At 36.1% G+C, this 17,906-nt stretch overlaps 1 protein-coding gene across 5 annotated transcripts in view; it reads left to right on the top strand.

Annotated features, from left to right (window-relative positions):
- Window positions 1-17,906, top strand: part of ALMS1 (ALMS1 centrosome and basal body associated protein) — a 191,109-nt gene that overhangs the window by 38,479 nt on the left and 134,724 nt on the right. For all 5 annotated transcript variants that reach the window (XM_027967008.2, XM_042248093.1, XM_042248089.1 and 2 more), the window contains 6 exons: window positions 2,166-2,361; window positions 6,170-6,287; window positions 7,418-7,668; window positions 9,427-9,530; window positions 9,634-9,783; window positions 16,572-16,731. In XM_027967008.2, the coding sequence (XP_027822809.2) occupies window positions 2,166-2,361; window positions 6,170-6,287; window positions 7,418-7,668; window positions 9,427-9,530; window positions 9,634-9,783; window positions 16,572-16,731 (979 nt within the window). The remainder of the gene's footprint in view (window positions 1-2,165; window positions 2,362-6,169; window positions 6,288-7,417; window positions 7,669-9,426; window positions 9,531-9,633; window positions 9,784-16,571; window positions 16,732-17,906) is intronic.

The raw sequence follows: 17,906 nt of genomic DNA on the forward strand, positions 1-17,906 counted from the left end.
CGCAAGATGACTGGAATTCCCTTGCTTTCAAACTTATTCATTGGCTCACTCTTCCCTATTGAATTGAATACTCTCAAAAGAAAAAAAAAACCATTCTCACATTCCTTTTTATTTTTCAAGTATGAAAAATGTATAAAGCATGTTTCCAATAGCAATTTGATGTTACGGATTTGACTAATTTATCTGACATAGATGGGATTGGTATATTTTGGAATGCCAAAGGTCTATTATTTGGTAAGCCATAGATGGATAGTGTTAATATTTTAGAATATTATTCTCCAGTATTATTTCTCTCTGTATATTTATTGTTTTATAGCTGATATTAGGAAGTGGATAGTTGTGTATCCCTTTTTTTTAAAGCTTACTCTTAAGCACATTTGGTTAGAGAATTTTAACTAATGGAAATAATCCTTTAAAGTTTTGTTGAAATTATGAAATCGTCCTAATTATATATTTTTATACGTGGGTCATTTGGGAATTAAAAAAATTTGATTTGGTTAAGGAAGAAAATAATGAATATCAGTACATTATATATCTAAGCCTGTTGATAGCCATTGATATAATGTCATTGTCTTATCTTTTTAAACAGATAGGTTAAAGTAATTCATTGTTTAACAAAAAATTTTGTTTGTATAATTAATGAAAAACTGCAAGTAGAGGAAACATGGTAAAGAGAAAAGCAGAAGTAAGTTAGAAAGTAGAATTGTTACACTGAAGATAGAAAAAATGTATACATTCCTAGCAAATCCAGTCAAGAAAAAAAAAAAAAAGACTTTAATGAAATAGACTTAATACAAACCTATCAAAGCTTATGGAGTTGAACGGGAACTAAGAGGAAATCAAGAATGTTATAATAGTACCAACTATCAAAAAGGTTTCTGGATCTAATGAATTCACTGATGAAGTCTTTTATATTTTTAAGGAAAATAAAATTTCCTTGTATAAAAAAAATACATAGAACAAGGTTAGAGAACAAAAGCATTTAAAAATACTAATGAATCTTAATCAGTGAAAATGTTAAAGGCTGCTATCAAATCTAATTAAAGGTCTCATCTACCATCTGCCTACTACTGTGAAGTAACAACTTCACAGTATGAAGAAATTTATTGCTGTATTTTATCATGTAATTGGGGAAAAATGATGCTCTAATGCTGTTTGATCAAATTTTGTGCCCCTTCCTAATCAGATTAATTTAAAATGAAAATAAAGGAATACTTTAATAGCATGACAGGAAGAATGTTCTTAATTATTAGCTAATACTAAATTTGTTTTTTAAAGAACCAGATTTAAACAGAAAATGCCTATAAAACTGGTTACCATTAGTCTTTAATTCAACTTTAGTTCAATGTTGCTACTTAGTGTGGTTTGTGAATTGGTGCCAGTCCATGAATTGCCTGTTACTGTCAAGAAATAAAAAGAATTGAGAGAAAGTGTTTAGAAACTTTTGTAGAAAGTTGATGTTTTTTAGTCCCAGAAAATGACACTTAGACATGTGTTTTGTATTTTGGGCTTATATACCTTTTCAGTTTCATTTTCCTAGTTTTTTTTTTTAAACTAGTTTGTAAATTAATTTATTTTTTATTTACTTGTTACCTATTAATTTTTATTAGTATTAATAAAATGTTATTCTGTAATGAGTTGGAAGTAGGAAGAACTGACCATAGGTATTTTGAGAGACCTTGTTCTGAATTATGCCACTAGTAAAAACATTTGAAAGAGACAAATGTACCACTCACAACTCATGAAGCCACATGATGTTTTGTACCAAGAAGTCCACTAGAAACTAGTATAGCAAATAAGAGTTAGTAAAGTGGTCATGTGTAGAGAATATTGTAGCTTTAGATTTGGAAATTTTATTTTCAGTTTTATGATATTGTAGGATTTCATCATGAAGAACCTCATTTATTGTTTTAATGATGAGAAGTAATATTAGAGAATAGCAGAAATGCCAGTGGTTCAACACGTTAAAAGATGTGTAATAATGGGAAAAGGTAAAAAATCTTATTGTGGAAAAAAGAGAACAGTTTTGATTTTTAAAAATTTTGATGAAAATGTAAAATAGGAAGCTATATGCTAATGTAAATGGACATGTTAATCTAAATGTTAATATGTTTGGTAACTCAGTTAATGATTTAGCATATTTTCCTTTAAAATTCTTGTTTTAGAGAACAGAATCTTGGCATTGTCTTCCTCAAGAAATGGACTCTTCCTGTACCTTGGATACAGCCCAGACTGGGTTTAATATGAGAGAGAAAGGGACTGAAGTGACCGACTTCACCTCTTTGGAGGAAGGAATATTGACCCAATCAGAAAATCAAGGAAAGGATCCCAACAGAGACCTCTTATGTTCTCCATTGCTAGGTAATACCTCTTTATTTTTAGCTAGTAGTAATACCTCACATTTACAAAATACATATGGGAGACTGCAAATCTTGCATCTAAATCCTTGCGTTGAGCTCTGTAGAACTGTACTCAAACATATTAGCTTATTTCTGGTTTTTCACACTGGCCAGCTGGTCCAGTTATGTTAAATATGCAATTGCTCCTCCTTTTATCATTCCCTGTTGCTCTCAGAAGGTATACAAAGCTTTCTCTCATGGATATGCCTCCTCAGTCCTGACTCTGTGGGATTTTTCTTGGGGTTAACCACATGTGTTATCCTTTGACTGCTTCTCTCAGCAATGGAGGCTTCATGATGTATAAAAACCAAACAGAAAACAAATGTTCCATGCTTACCTAATTAGCTTCTTAGAACTAGTTAAGACATTTATCATTATCCTAAGTTTTTAGATCCATACATTGAGATAAAGAGGTTAAATGACTTGTCTGAGGCAGATCTTCCTATTTTCCTCTGTTTAATATGGAACTAATTTATTAGCTTTTTACAAAAGATAAACTTTTAGTCCTTTTCAAATCATCAGGGTAGGAGGTAGAATTGTACTATCATTACTTTAGATTGTTACACATATATAGCAATGCTTAGACAATATGGTAATTTCAATTTTTTTATGCCTAAATCATAATTCAAATATTATTTTGTTTTTCCTTCTGTTTTCTTCAGATTTTTATTTTCAAAAATTGAAGAAAATGCAACCAGCACAGATTTTACAGTTAACCTTTGTCAAGGGTATGGGATTCAACCATGAAGGTGTCTTAACAGAATTTTGTAGAGGAGCATGAATTAGCAGTTAATTTAACAAGTTCTTTTCAAATGCTATCCAAGTAAAAAGTATCAGTGCCAATATATTCAGTGATGTATATCATCAAAGTCAATTTTAGTTTTATATTTAAAGAAAGATGTTGACAAGAGTTAGAGTTCCCTTGTAAGAGGAGGTAACATTGATGGCATATGAAAGAAGACTTTGCTATAATCAGGTATTTGAAGGGCTGTCATGCTAAAGATGAAGCAACTTATTTTTCATTTATTCGTTTATTTAGCAAATATCTAAGTGCCTACTGTGTGTTATACACAGGAATATATAGAGGAAAGCTATGTTGTCTTTTGGAAAGACAGTGCAATAAAAGGAAAATCATAATACCATAGGATGAGTTGGATCATGGTCCACAGCAGGGGTCTGCAAGCTACTAGTCACAGGCTGAAGCCTGATTTTGTACCGTCTGTGGGCTGAAAAAGGTTTTAGCATCTTTATAGGATTGTGAAAAACAAATGAACAAAAGAATTACATGGGACAGAGACACCATGTGTGATCAACAAAGCCTAAAATATTTACTCGCTAACCTTTTATAGGAAATGTTTGCCAATTCCTAGTCTAGAGATGAAAATCGGAGAAGGCAGTGGCACCCCACTCCAGTACTCTTGCCTGGAAAATCCCATGGACGGAGGAGCCTGGTGGGCTGCAGTCCATGGGGTCACTAAGAGTCGGACACGACTGAGCGACTTCACTTTCACTTTTCACTTTCATGCATTGGAGGAGGAAATGGCAGCCCACTCCAGTGTTCTTGCCTGGAGAATCCCAGGGATGGTGAAACCTGGGGGGCTGCCATCTGTGGGGTCACACAGAGTCAGACACGACTGAAGCGACTTAGCAGCAGCAGCAGAGTTGAAAATGAGACTACAAAACTTGTAGGGAGGCTGTTTTCAACTAGTAGAGCCATTTAATAATGGGACATAGCTAATAATAATAATATAGCTAATAATGTTATATAGCTATATAGCAAAACAAAGTGGGCATTATGTCACAGCAAATAAGTGAAGTTCTCTAATAGAATAGTTTCAACATTGGGTTGGAGATTCTGCTACATGGCTTGAGTTTTATAGCTCCAGTTTCTCATTTACTGTAGATGAAATAGAACATTTTAATAATTAGATCAGATCCTGGGATCTGATGACCAGAGGAAATTTCATCATTGTGACTTTGTTAGGCTTGAATCCAGTCATTGTAGAGTGGATCTCATCAATGGCAAATGCCATGATGATGACTGGGGCCAGAATGGTTAGATATTTCAAAAAAGAGATCCAGGCCAGCAGCAGTTGTCCAAGTGTGAGGAAATGTGGGGTCTTTGTTTAAAAATCTTCACCAAAAAAAAAAAATCTTCACGATTCTTAGAGGAATGAAAGTTTCTGTTATGAAGGTTTAAGACTGAGCTTATAAGCCAGAGCCAAGGAAGAATTGTACCAATTAGTTCTTGGTGGTAAATGTTGTTGTTATCTTTCAGGTTCCCATTTTTGGTTAATCCATTTAATAAATAAATGTATTCTGAGGGCCTACTAAGTGCAGGAGGTACTTTGTAGCAGGTATTTTGCTAAGCACTGAGGATATAGCTCTGAATAAAGCGGACATGGAATTGGTAATCTAAGTGGGAAGCAGACAGACTGAAGATTAGAACAAGAGTGTGACAGTTATGGCAGGAAAGGAATGCAGTATTACAGGCATTGTGAAATCAGGAAGGTATACTGTAGTCACAGTATTACATTCATATTTAAAGAACATTTCAGTTTTAGCAAAACATCACTTATCTAATTAAATTAATATGAAATAGAAAACTATTGGTTTTATAGATTCGTTTCTGCTAGTGTTTACTTTTTTGTTTTTGTAATTGTATAAATACTATAAGGAATAAGGAGTTTATACCTAGTTGTACATATTTAGGGATGTTAGAACTTATTTAAGGTGACAATCAGGTATTCACAAGCATTTTTTTTTTCCTTTAAATTAGCAGTTTTCAAACACTTTGGCCACAGGATTTCCTTGACACACTTTAAAATTACTTTTGTTGATGTGGCTTATTGATGTTTTCCAATATTAGAAATTATTAAAACTGAAAAACTTAAAAATGGGTTTATCAATTCATTCAAAAGTAGCAGCTCCATTGATGTTATAAATTAGCCTGGTTTATTAGAAAAATAACTTTCAAAATCAAAAATATTTAGAAGACTGGTGTTGTTTTACTTAAAAATATGTAATGTCTGACTTATTAGAAGACAAACAGGTTCTGATACCTGCTTCTGCCTTCAGTGTGTTGCTCTATCATGTGATGTAGCTTTTGGGAAATTCCATGGTATCCTTATGAGATAATGAGAGTGAATAAAGCAGATGATACGTTAATATTATTTTGAATATCACTTTGACCCAGGCATCTTCTGGGAGTATCTTAAGGATGCCTAGGAGCCTGTGAACCACATTTTGATGTAAGATGGAAAGAAACAATCATAATTGTTAGGAGCATTTGCTAAAAAATATAGTGTTTAGGTCTAGACTGTACTGTGGCATATAAGCTATTTGAATGTGAACAGATTACTTAGTATTTTTTAAGATTTATAATCATGTTTCCCCATCTGTAAGATGACTATAATATACCTGTACTTCTTCAAGGTTGTTATGAGGATTAAATAAAATATTGATGCTGAGTGCCTGCATCTTGTTGTTGTTCAGTCGCTCAGTTGTGTCTGATTCTTTGTGGTCCCATGGACTGTAGCCTGCCAAGTTCCTCTGTCCATGGTATTTTCCAGGTAAGATTGCTGGAGTGGGTAGCCATTTTCTTCTCCAAACTTGGATCTTAATAAATGGTATTTGCTGCTGCTGTTACATTATCATACTAATGCTTGTAGAAATTTCCAGATGGCAACGTTTAGGTTCTTTAAAATATTATATAAGCCAAGCAGTTAATTATCAGCATTCCCAACATTTTTATATTTGAAACTTTGCAGTCCTACAGGACAATTTTGCTTCTCCTGATTTGCCTTTGCTGACATGTTTGACAGAACGTCAAGAGTTTGGGCCTGATTCCTTATTTCATCAAAGTGAGCTAGATTTTGCACCTCTGAGGTAGGATGATTTATTTTTGTACTTGTATGTAACCTTTTTACTGTTTGTTTTCTTGTTCTAAGTTGTTACTAAATTAATGACTTGTAGTGAGACTTTGGGGTGATGTTCTTTCTCAGTACACACTCTGAAGGTAACAAGGCCTTAAGACAGGGTACATGTTAATTTGGCAGAATAACGTGTGTAAAGATGAGGCAGGGGAGTGTAGTTTATTTAAAAATAATTTCTAATGTATTCTAGCATACTAGGCATATTTTAGTTTAGAAAGCACACTCGATTTTCTTCTTTATATATCTGCTGATTTGCTATCCATCAGCCCACTCCCGTTCCGTAAAAAGCATCCATTTCATGGTCACTTGCTTGTTTGGCATCCCCATTTTTGTCAGCCAATATCGAGTGAACCTAGTTATCTCTCTTTCCTGTGTAGGAGGGGCAAATAGGAAGTGATGAAGTAGCATGATTTTTCTAATAGAGGTATCTAAATTAAGTTATTCCAAATTAATGTCTTTTAGTAATCATGAGAGACAAGTCTCGAATTCTTTAAGTCATATTTGGAATTATCCAAGAATATGTTTTTTTCTTTTAGAAATAAAAAAGACAACGTAAATGAAAAACTATAAATGTTGACAGAGTTACAAACCTCTGCCCTTATGTTGTGTTTTACTTTAAAATCACTTTTATGAAAAGCGTTCTATACACAGTAGTCAGCCAATGATTAAGTTATGTTTTGTTTGAAGAGTAGATCACTTAAGGGGTTAAGAACATAATAACTAGTAAAAGAATTAATGCAAGTTAAATGAATATTAAATTATGGTAGGTAGTAAATTGCATATTTTAAATGGTAAAGTTTGAAATTTTCATTTAAAGAATCATCTTTGGGGCATAGTATTGTTTTGAGAGAAGCCTGAGAAAATATCAGGTCATAGGATGGTAGTTCATCATCTGTCTACAAAAAATTTGCTGTATTCAATCATTAGCCACTCTAAAGGAATTTGAAATTAGAACTTTTTTCAACATACTTTTCAAATAACCTCAAGTTTAGTAACATCAGTTTTGCATTTTTTTCATATTAGTATTTTAAAAAGATAAATGTTTTTAATGTGTTATTTATTTATTTTTAACTATGTTTTCAGGGGAATTCCTGGTAAGTCTGAAGACACTGAATGGTTTTCTCGACCGTCGGAAGTTAGTGAAGCTTTATTCCAGGCAGCCTCAGGAGTAGCTTCAGACTTAGTTAACAGTTGTTTTAGTATATCTCAGCACCCACTTATAGGTAGTACAGCTGTTAAGTCTCAGCACTCTTTGTTAACTCCTGAACAAGGAACTAAAGAAGAGACTGTTTCATCTAACACACTTGATGATCAGAAAACCTGCGAACGCTCTGGTAATTATGATGCTGTTTATTCATATATGTCATGGGAGACACAAGAAGTTATGCAGGAGCCAGCAACCAATTTAGCCGATAAAGATCAAGTTTCTTTTTCAACTGCATCTGATATAAGTGATGAATACATAAATCCTAAAGGAAGTGACAGTTTTGATGCTTCTTACTTATATGCACAGTATGGGAACCAAGGAACTTTACAGCAATCAGAAAAATATTTAGCCAGTAAGGACCATGATGCTTATTCAGATTCATCTGACACAATTGATAGAAATAAAATTCCTAAGGAAAGTGACAATTTCTCTTTTTCAAATATGCCGTGGAGTAAGCAGGGAGCTTCACACCATCCAGAAATATATCTAATCAGTAAGGATCGTGTTTCTTTTCCACATGAAGTTGCTCCTTATTTTAATAATAAAATGCCACATTCTTTCTGGCATTGTTTGTTGGGATCAGGAGGAAGCGAGGTTCCCTTGATGTCTGATAGTCATTATTTTGAGAGTGTTTGTTTAAGGGCTCCTGTTGAGAATGAGGTGAAACAAAAGGTGGAGAGTTATAAAAGCAATGAAGATCTGGGGAAAGGATTATCTCAATGTTGTGAATTAAAGGAGAATAGAAATACTTTAATGTTTTCAGAGGTGCATCCCAGATCTTCAGAAATACAATATGTTGAGAATGTTATAGTTCCTGATAATTCTGTAGAAGTTTCAGAAGCCCATATACTCTCCCGGGGGCTTGATACCTCTACGATGGAGATTTCTGGTGGTCCTCTTCAGACTATTAAATCCAACTCAAATGAGACATCAGAACAACTGTATTTTCAAGAAGAAAGAAACCAAGAGGCAACTTCTGTTTTTGATGGGAAAAATGTTGGTGCTACGAAAAATGTAGCTTTTCAGGCAGTTATTGCCTCTATTGAACCTTCCAAGAAAGAGAGTACAGTAAATGAAATCCAAACTGACATCAACAAATCTTTAACAAATGACAGCCGAGAAAGTGAACCAAAACGTCCAGACCCTTCCCTGTTAAATTACGATGAAAGCCTTTTCCTTGATAAACTTAATCATCCACGCTATCAGTCTACTCCTGCGGTGTTTGAATCAGGAGCTTCAAAACCATTGTATAAAAAAGATGATGGTGATAGCTCCCTGTACTGGCATCACAATTTAAAATCAATTCCCAGTGCTCCTCAGGAAATATTGATTAAGCCACTTTCTGTTAGTCCAGAGCTTAAGTCATCATCTTCTTTAAGTGAAAAATCTCTCAGACAGGCTGTTGGTCTTGGCAAAACATGGTCAACTTTATTTCAGTATGGTATAGACAATGAACAGTTTCTTCCCATTGGGAAGATAAAGTCTGTTTCTGCTCTCGATCTTGCAGAGAGGTTAGGACCTTCAAACATTATTTACCCAATGAAAGTATGGACTTCAGATTCTTTGGTTTCACAAGATTTAAAGCAGCACACCTTTGAAGAAGTTGCAGATTCCTCAAACTGTATTTTGGGTAAGACTGTAAACTCTAGTTACATCATTGAAGGTCCATCTGCAGCTGTAGGAAGCAGCTTTTCAGCAAACTTGGTGGCATGTGATGCAAAGTTACAAGGTGCTTTACCAGTGATCAGTAATGCACCATTAATTGCAGTTGGCCAAAAGACATTGCTGAAAGCTGATATGGGCCGAGGTGAAATGCCTCGGCCTTTGGGAGCCAAGTGCAGTTTTACTATACATACAATTATGCAAAATGACTCCTATTTTATAGAGGGCCTGCAGGGGAAGGCTGAATCTGACATCTGTACCCTGGATGATGATACTGAATGCTGTAGCATAGATGAAAATGCTGTTGTATGCAGTAAAAGACAAGAGGTAAGACAATAAAATGACTATTGGGGAGAGACATGGTCTTTTTCATTATTGTTTTAGGAAATGGTATTGTTTGTTTTTATTTTTACTTTTTACTGTTTCCCAGATATGTGACCAAGGTGACTTGACTGGTGAGTGCGTTGAGCTAACAGGTTTAGAAAATTTGCTTGATGATCTAGAGGTTTGTGACAGCTCCCTGCAGTGGCAATCTACTGTACAGCTACCATCTAAGGAAGACAGCAGTTTTGAAGATTCTGTAAGTCTTTCTATTAGACATTTCTTGTATGGTGGGGAAAGAGATTTTAGTTGAAAAACGGGGATGAGAATAAAGGGCTATTTATATCCTCCAATACCAAATTGTGATGTGTAATCTGGTTTTCATCTGATATCCAGGAGTATGCTGCATTAATTAGAGGTTGGCATAAAAGAAATATTTGTGATTTTCGACCATGAAACTCAATAAGTTCTGTGGTGTTTTGGGAAAAAAGGCCAGCCTTTGGAGCATCCAGGCCCTTCATATTGAAATATCTTAACTCTTTCAAATTGTGCTAGCAAGAACCTCTGGGATGGTATTAAGATTAAAGTCATTTATTGCTGTTGCTGTTGCTAAGTCGCTTCAGTCATGTCTGACTCTGTGCCACCCCATAGATAGCAGCCCACCAGGCTCCCCGTCCCTGGGATTCTCCAGGCAAGAACACTGGAGTAGGTTGCCATTTCCTTCTCCAATGTATGAAAGTGAAAAGTCAAAGTGAAGTTGCTCAGTCGTGTCTGACTCTTAGCTACCTCATGGACTGCAGCCTACCAGGCTCCTCCATCCATGGGATTCTCCAGGCAAGAGGACTGGAGTGGGGTGCCATTGGAGATACTCAATTGTGCTTTTTCCACCCTCTGGCCTTCAGTGTAACAGCCCTTGGAATAGGCCTTGAAATATTCATGTATTTCTGGTTAGAAGCCCCTGAAAGATTTTAATTTCAGACATATCTTAAAGTCAAAATTTTGTTTTATACAAGGCTTGATTTGCTTGGATCCTTGGATCTTCTGATTTTAATGGTTCTCTGGCCCCATTGCCCATCTGGTTTTGTCTGACACTGTTGGCCCCACCCTGAGTCCTTTTACCTGATAATGTATCGTTACATTCTATTAGTCATTAAATATAGTTAGGTTACATATATATGGTGTACTTAATGTTACTTTGCTTTTCCTATTTTCCCATGTATAAGATAAATATGTCATGGGAAAGCTGCTAGTTTGAGTTGCAATTATATTCTGACCTGTAGGTTCGGGTAGTTTTAAAAAGAGAAAATGAACAAAAATATTGTGGTAAGCTTTTCCTTTTATTTCAGTTTATTGAATTTATTTACAGATAGTAGAATTTATTTATAGGTAGTTTTATTTTCTTCAATATTCTAGACATTATTTACTTCTATTTTTCAGTTAATAACAATGGGGATGATAATGATAGCTAAAGTTTTGCGCTCAAATACTATGCTAAGAGGTTTACTTTATATATGATACCTCAATTCATTTAGTCCTTTGGTCAGTCGTATCAGGTAGGATTTTAGAGATACCAAGGGAACATTTCCCTTGATACCAAAGATGGGCCAATAACAAAGATGGGCTCAATAAAGTACAGAAATGGTATGGACTTAACAGAAGCAGAAGATCATGGTGGTGTGATCACTCACACTCACCTAGAGCCAGACATCCTGGAATGTGAAGTCAAGTGGGCCATAGGAAGCATCACTACAAACAAAGCTGGTGGAGGTGATGGAATTCCAATTGAGCTATTTCAAATCTTAAAAGATGATGCTGTGAAAGTGCTGCACTCACTATGCCAGCAAATTTGGAAAACTCAGCAGTGGCCGCAGGACTGGAAAAGTTCAGTTTCATTCCAATCCCAAAGAAAGGCAATGCCAAAGAATGCTCAAACTACTGGACAATTGCACTCATCTCACATGCTAGTAAAGTAATGCTCAAAATTCTCCAAGCCAGGCTGCAACAATATGTGAACCAAGAACTTCCAGATGTTCAAGCTGGTTTTAGAAAAGGCAGAGGAACCAGAGATCAAATTGCCAGTATCAGTTGAATCATGGAAAAAGCAAGAGAGTTCCAGAAAAACATCTATTTCTGCTTTATTGATTATGCCAAAGCCTTTGACTGTGTGGATCACAATAAACTGTGGAAAATTCTGAGAGAGATGGGAATACCAGACCACCTGACCTGCCTCTTGAGAAACCTGTATGCAGGTTAGGAAGCAACAGTTCAAATTGGACACAGAACAACAGACTGGTTCCAAATAGGAAAAGAAGTACGTCAAGGCTGTATATTGTCACCCTGCTTATTTAACTTATTGGCACAGTACATCAATAGAAACGCTGGGCTGGATGAAGCACAAGCTGAAATCAAGATTGCTGGGAGAAATATCAATAACCTCAGATATGCAGATGACACCACCGTTATGGCAGAAAGTGAAGAGGAACTAAAAAGCCTCTTGATGAAAGTGAAAGGAGAGTGAAAAAGTTGGCTTAAAGCTCAACATTCAGAATACTAAGATCATGGCATGCGATCCCATCACTTCATGGGAAATAGATGGAGAAACAGTGTCAGACTTTATTTTGGGGGGCTCCAAAATCACTGCTGATGGTGATTGCAGCCATGAAATTAAAAGGTGCTTACTCCTTGGAAGGAAAGTTACGACCAACCTAAACAGCATATTAAAAAGCAGAGACAGTACTTTGTCAGCAAAGGTCCATCTAGTCAAGGCTATGGTTTTTCCAGTGGTCATGTATGGATGTGAGAGTTGGACTATAAAGAAATTGAGCACCAAATAATTGATGCTTTTGAACTGTGGTGTTGGAGAAGACTCTTGAGAGTCCCTTGGACTGCAAGGAGATCCAGCCAGTCCATCCTAAAGGAGATCAGTCCTGGGTGTTCATTGGAAGGACTGATTTTGAAGCTGAAACTCCAATACTTTGGCCACCTGATGTGAGGAGTGACTCATTTGAAAAGAACCTGATGCTGGGAAAGATTGAAGGCAGGAAGAGAAGGGGACGACAGAGGATGAGATGGCTGGGTGGCATCATCGACTCAATGGACATGGGTTTAGGTGGATTCAGGGAGTTAGTGATGGACAGGGAGGCCTGGTGTGCTGCGATTCATGGCATCGCAAAGAGTTGGACACGACTGAGTGACTGAGTTGAACTGATTATCATTTCCATTTTACAATTAATATTTAGACGGTTAAGAAACTTGCTGATAATCATTTAGCAAGTAGGGGAACTAGTATTTGAAACTATCCTTGTATATATACTTAATGAATATGCCATAAATTGCCTCCCTGTTTAACTGTTCTTCAGTGACATGAAAGCTAAGATTTTGCATTGTTTTGGCAAGAATGAAGGTCAAAGTTAGTTTTAGTAAGAATGAAAAGCAGAATATAAATTTTAAACTTAGAGTTTCTTTTTGTTGTTTTTCTTTCAGTTTTATTGAGATATAAGTTTAAGGGATATAGTGTAATGACTTGACTTACATACATCATGAAATGATTACCGCAGTAAATGTAGTGAACATCCATCATTTCATAAACATTAAAGAAACAGAAAAAATTTTTTTTCCTATTATTAGAACTCTTAGGATTTACTCTTTTAAAACAGCACTGTTAATTATATTTACACTTGAGTTTCTAATTTTTTTTGCTAAAACTACTTTTGTAACTTATGTCAACTTTTCATATAGATAAAGTATATTTGAAGCCGTGAGGATATATATTTATTTAGTTAATAGTGATGTGCTGAGATTAACTCTGACACAATTCCAGATGTTATTTGGCCTTAACTGTAACTTTAAGTGTATTTTTTTTTAGTCCAGGGAGGATGCTGTTTTCTATGTTGTCTTTGATTCTTAGGTCTCTACTATATTCTGGGACTTACATAATGCTAAATATTAGAGAAGCAGTGAGCCAGACCTGGCAGTCATCTTTCTGCATGGCTCACCTTGCTCTCAGGAGGTTTGCCTGCTGTTTAGTTTCTGCCTTATTGTCATCTGTGTCTCAGAAGAGTCGTTCACACTTGCTTGTCTCACTTTGGTACCCATCCATCGTTCTCTGAATGATTATTTGGGTATCCATTTACATATGATGCAGGTTGGGGCTATGAAGAGAGTGTGGAGAATTGGAGTCAAAACCCTGTTCAGTTACTTTGTTAGCCTTGTACCTTGGTCAAATGATTTTGGAGGATTATTCTCCTTCCTTGTCTACGTAAAGAAATAAGCGGTATTAATCAACCTGAAACATTGTTCTATTGAATGGGGTAAGGTATGTAGCATGTATATAGTGCCTGGCTGTTAGTTCCCTTTATTTTAGTGAAATTAGATCAGGCTATTACCACGGGTTTCCTACTCTAATTTGTTCTTTTATTCTTTCTCTCGCCTTGTTCCTGGAAGCATATTACATTCTTCTATCCTCTATAATAAAATACTGTTTTAGTATCCCTTATTTTGGCCATATAACTCTTAACTATTATTTAAGGTTGACTCCTTAGATCTCTTTCCTTTTTGTCTTGTTGGTTCCCTATCCATCCCATGGGCTTCCCTGGTAGCTCAGATGGTAAAGAATCTGCCCACAGTGCAGGAAACTGGGTTTGATTGCTGGGTCGGGAAAATCCCCTGGAGAAGGAAATGGCAACCCACTCCATTATTCTTACCTGGAGAATCCCGTGGACTGAGGAGCCTGGTGTGCCCCAATTCATGGAGTCGCAAAGAGTCTGACACAACTGAATGACTAACACCAAATTTCAAAGAATGTGTTTCCACTTAAGATTTTCCGTGTGGATGATTATTATCTCCATTTTTAGACCCTAGTACTTCTCCTGCATAGACCCATATACTGTCTTGTATGACATTTTCTTGTGAATATTCCTATCATCTCAAATTTACCTTGCCTAAATCAGAATAACTTATCTTTTGACTAAAGTCAGAGTGACTTACAGATTTTCTGTTCTTCTAGAGATGTTAACGTTTCTTGGTTTCTTTATTGTCATTGGTTCTGTCTTCATTGTTCATTATAAACTAGGAGAGAAACCAATCTTAATTTTTTTTCCCTCCTAACTCCCCTAATTTTTAGTGATATATATCTGTTGATCTCTTAAATATGTCTCATCTTTTTCATTCTACATTTATTACTTACTCTAATATCTGTATATTTTGAAGCTTTGAAATTTTATTAAAGGTAAAATTGGAATAGAAATCATTTTCCCTATATTTAGAAGCTTTGGGGGAAACTGCTCTTAAACACGGTGTGCACACACAAGTATTCATCTATTTCGTATGTGATATGTACAGTTGACCTTGAACAGGGTGGGAATTAGGGCCACTGACCCTTTGTGAAGCTGAAAATCCATAGTTGGCCTCCTGTATCCCCAATTACACCAAATCTAGGATTCTTCCACATCCACAGATTCATCCAATCTTGGATCATGTGTAGTACTGTAGTATTTACTGTTGAAAAAAAAAATCCATGTATAAGTGGACTAGTACAGTTAAGACCATGCTGTTCAAGGGTCAACTGAACATTAGTGAGCTGCATGTCTCCTTCAGCAGTAGGAGAGTTGTAAACTAAGAACTTTGTGTTATGTTTAGAACAGGGTTTTTCCACATTATTGGTTTGCTGCTGCTGCTGCTAAGTCACTTCAGTCGTGTCTGACTCTGTGCGAACCCATAGACAGCAGCCCACCAGGCTCCCCCATCCCTGGGACTCTCCAGGCAAGAACACTGGAGTGGGTTGCCATTTCGTTCTCCAATGCATGAAAGTGAAAAGTGAAAGGGAAGTCCCTCAGTCGTGTCTGACTCTTAGCGACCCCATGGACGGCAGCCCACCAGGCTCCTCCCTCCATGGTATTTTCCAGGCAAGAGTACTGGAGTGGGGTGCCATTGCCTTCTCCACATTATTGGTTTGGGGTTGGCTAATTCTTTGTTGTGTGGGGGTGTTCTTTGCATTTTAGGATGTTCAGTAACATCCCTGGCCTCTATTTGCTGAATGTCTGTAGCATTACCTCCACTAAAGTTAGGACAGAGAAAAATGTCTCCAGGCCTTGCCACATATTCCTTGGTGGGGGGAGGTGAGGGAGTGCAAAATCTTCCCCAGTTGAGAACCATGGGTCTAGAGAAACGATGTAGGCAGTAGAAGTAGAATTATTTATTTTCACATTCTGCCAGCTTCATAAGAGTGTTTGTTACTACACAATGAAAAAGCTTTCATAAAGAGGATAGAAAAATTTCAGACTCTGTCCTGGGAGAGCAGCACTGGAATAATATTTTAGGAAAATAAACCTACAAGTGGCATGTTGTTTTTATTGAGAGTATATGTCTACTCATATATGAATATAAGTCAGTATGCTATGAATTTGATGAAGAGTTGTATATATTTGTGTGCCAACATCACTAATAATAGTTTCTAATTTCTTTTTTAGCAAGGACTTGCTGGAAAGCCATGAAACTTCAGAAACTTCCTTTTCAGCGTTTAACTTTTATTTCATCCATTTATATTTCCTACTACTTTTGTTTCAAGAAATTTGAGGACTTATGTTTTTTGGTAACTGATCACAGATCCAGTTCTTTGGTGCTTTTATTTTTCTTCTAAACATTTGTGAATTTCTTGAAAATATTTCTGTTCTTATCTCTTTCCTTACCCTAGCATATCTTTCCTACTTAAGGAAAAAAAAAACCCCCTTGAACTTCTCAAGACTATTATAATAGTTCAGATCCTGCAGTGTTCATACAGTTATTGTAAGGATCAAACTTCTGAGTACTAGAACACTATTATATCTCCTCTCTGTAATATTCTGTGCAGGTTGACTTGAAAACCCTCAGAATAATTTGTAGAGCCATCTTGGAATTAACCAAATAAGATATGACCTATATATGAATTCAGGAGAGTTAAGAGTATGATCTTAAGGAACCTGGTATAACTGTTTAGCATTCATTTTCATAAAAAGCGAGGTTTATTTTTTAGTAGATGAAGTCTAAAGTTAATCTTCCTCTTTTTCATAGGTATGTCCTTCCAATACGGACATTAATGAATCTTTTTCATCTGTGTTGCCTCCATTCGTTCCTCGTGAGCCAGCTAGAGATTTGGAATATCACTCTTCAAATCTCAGAATGTTGAGGGTATCTCCTGACACCGCGTCAAGGACTGTCAGACATTTAACAGGTTCGTAGAGAAGGATATATTGTCTTTATTACTAGCTTGTTAGGCCTAATTTTTAACTTTTGAACTGCAATGATGTTAACTTTGGATTAGGTATATTTATAAATCCTCAGGTATTTTATTAGATGAACCATTTGATTTTTCATTGAGTTCTTCATGACAATGTTTCTAACTGAATTACATGGAGGAGTCTGATATTAAAGTCAGTTTGTTTCTATATTCCTTTATGTGGCTTGAAGGAAGAAGGAAACTGAATGAACACAGGAGCAGATACAAGTTTATAGAGAGGAGACTGAGAAATTAATTTTGAGGTAGAAAGCAAGACTGTCTGCAGAGGGAGGTAGAGAGTTGTGGAGGTGGGTGAGGGGACTTGAGAAGAATGGCTTGGTGAAGGCTTAGAATTTATGTTAAAGTGAGTAGGTGATGGAACTGACCAGGGTTAAAAGGATGGATTGGCAGGTAGTTCGAAGAGCTGAGGTTGATGACTATCCTGGACATTTTCATGTAAGTGAAATCATACAGTATGAGATCTTTTGTGGCCAGCTTCTTTTTACTGGGTACATTTTCAACATTCATCCATGTTATAGCATATATCAGAACCATTTTTATTGCCAAATAGTAGTTCATAGTGTAGCTATATCACATTTTGTTTGCCTTTTCATCAGTTGATGGACATTTGGGCTGTTTCCACTTTATGATCATTAAGAATAATGCTGCTATATGAACATTCATACACAGGGCTTTGTGTATTTATTTTTATTTCTCTTTGGTGTGTATTCATGAGTGGGAATTTCTGGTTCAAGGTAACAATGTTTAAAATTTTGAATATCTGCTAAACTGTTTTCCAGAGAATGAGCACTATATTACCTTCCCAACAGCATTATGAGGGTTCTGATTTCTTTACATCCTCAGTGACACTTGCATTTCTGTCTTTTTTACTATAGCCCTCCTGGTAGGTATGAAGTAGTATCTGTGGTTTTGTTTTTTGTTTCCCTATTCCAATCCCAAAGAAAGGCAATGCCAAAGAATGCTCAAACTACCGCACAATTGCACTCATCTCACACGCTAGTAAAGTAATGCTCAAAATTCTCCAAGCCAGGCTTCAGCAGTATGTGAACCGTGAACTTCCAGATGTTCATGCTGGTTTTAGAAAAGGCAGAGGAACCAGAGATCAAATT

The sequence above is a fragment of the Ovis aries genome, chromosome 3 (genome assembly GCF_016772045.2).
Source record: "Ovis aries strain OAR_USU_Benz2616 breed Rambouillet chromosome 3, ARS-UI_Ramb_v3.0, whole genome shotgun sequence".
NCBI classification, from domain to species: Eukaryota; Metazoa; Chordata; class Mammalia; order Artiodactyla; family Bovidae; genus Ovis; species Ovis aries.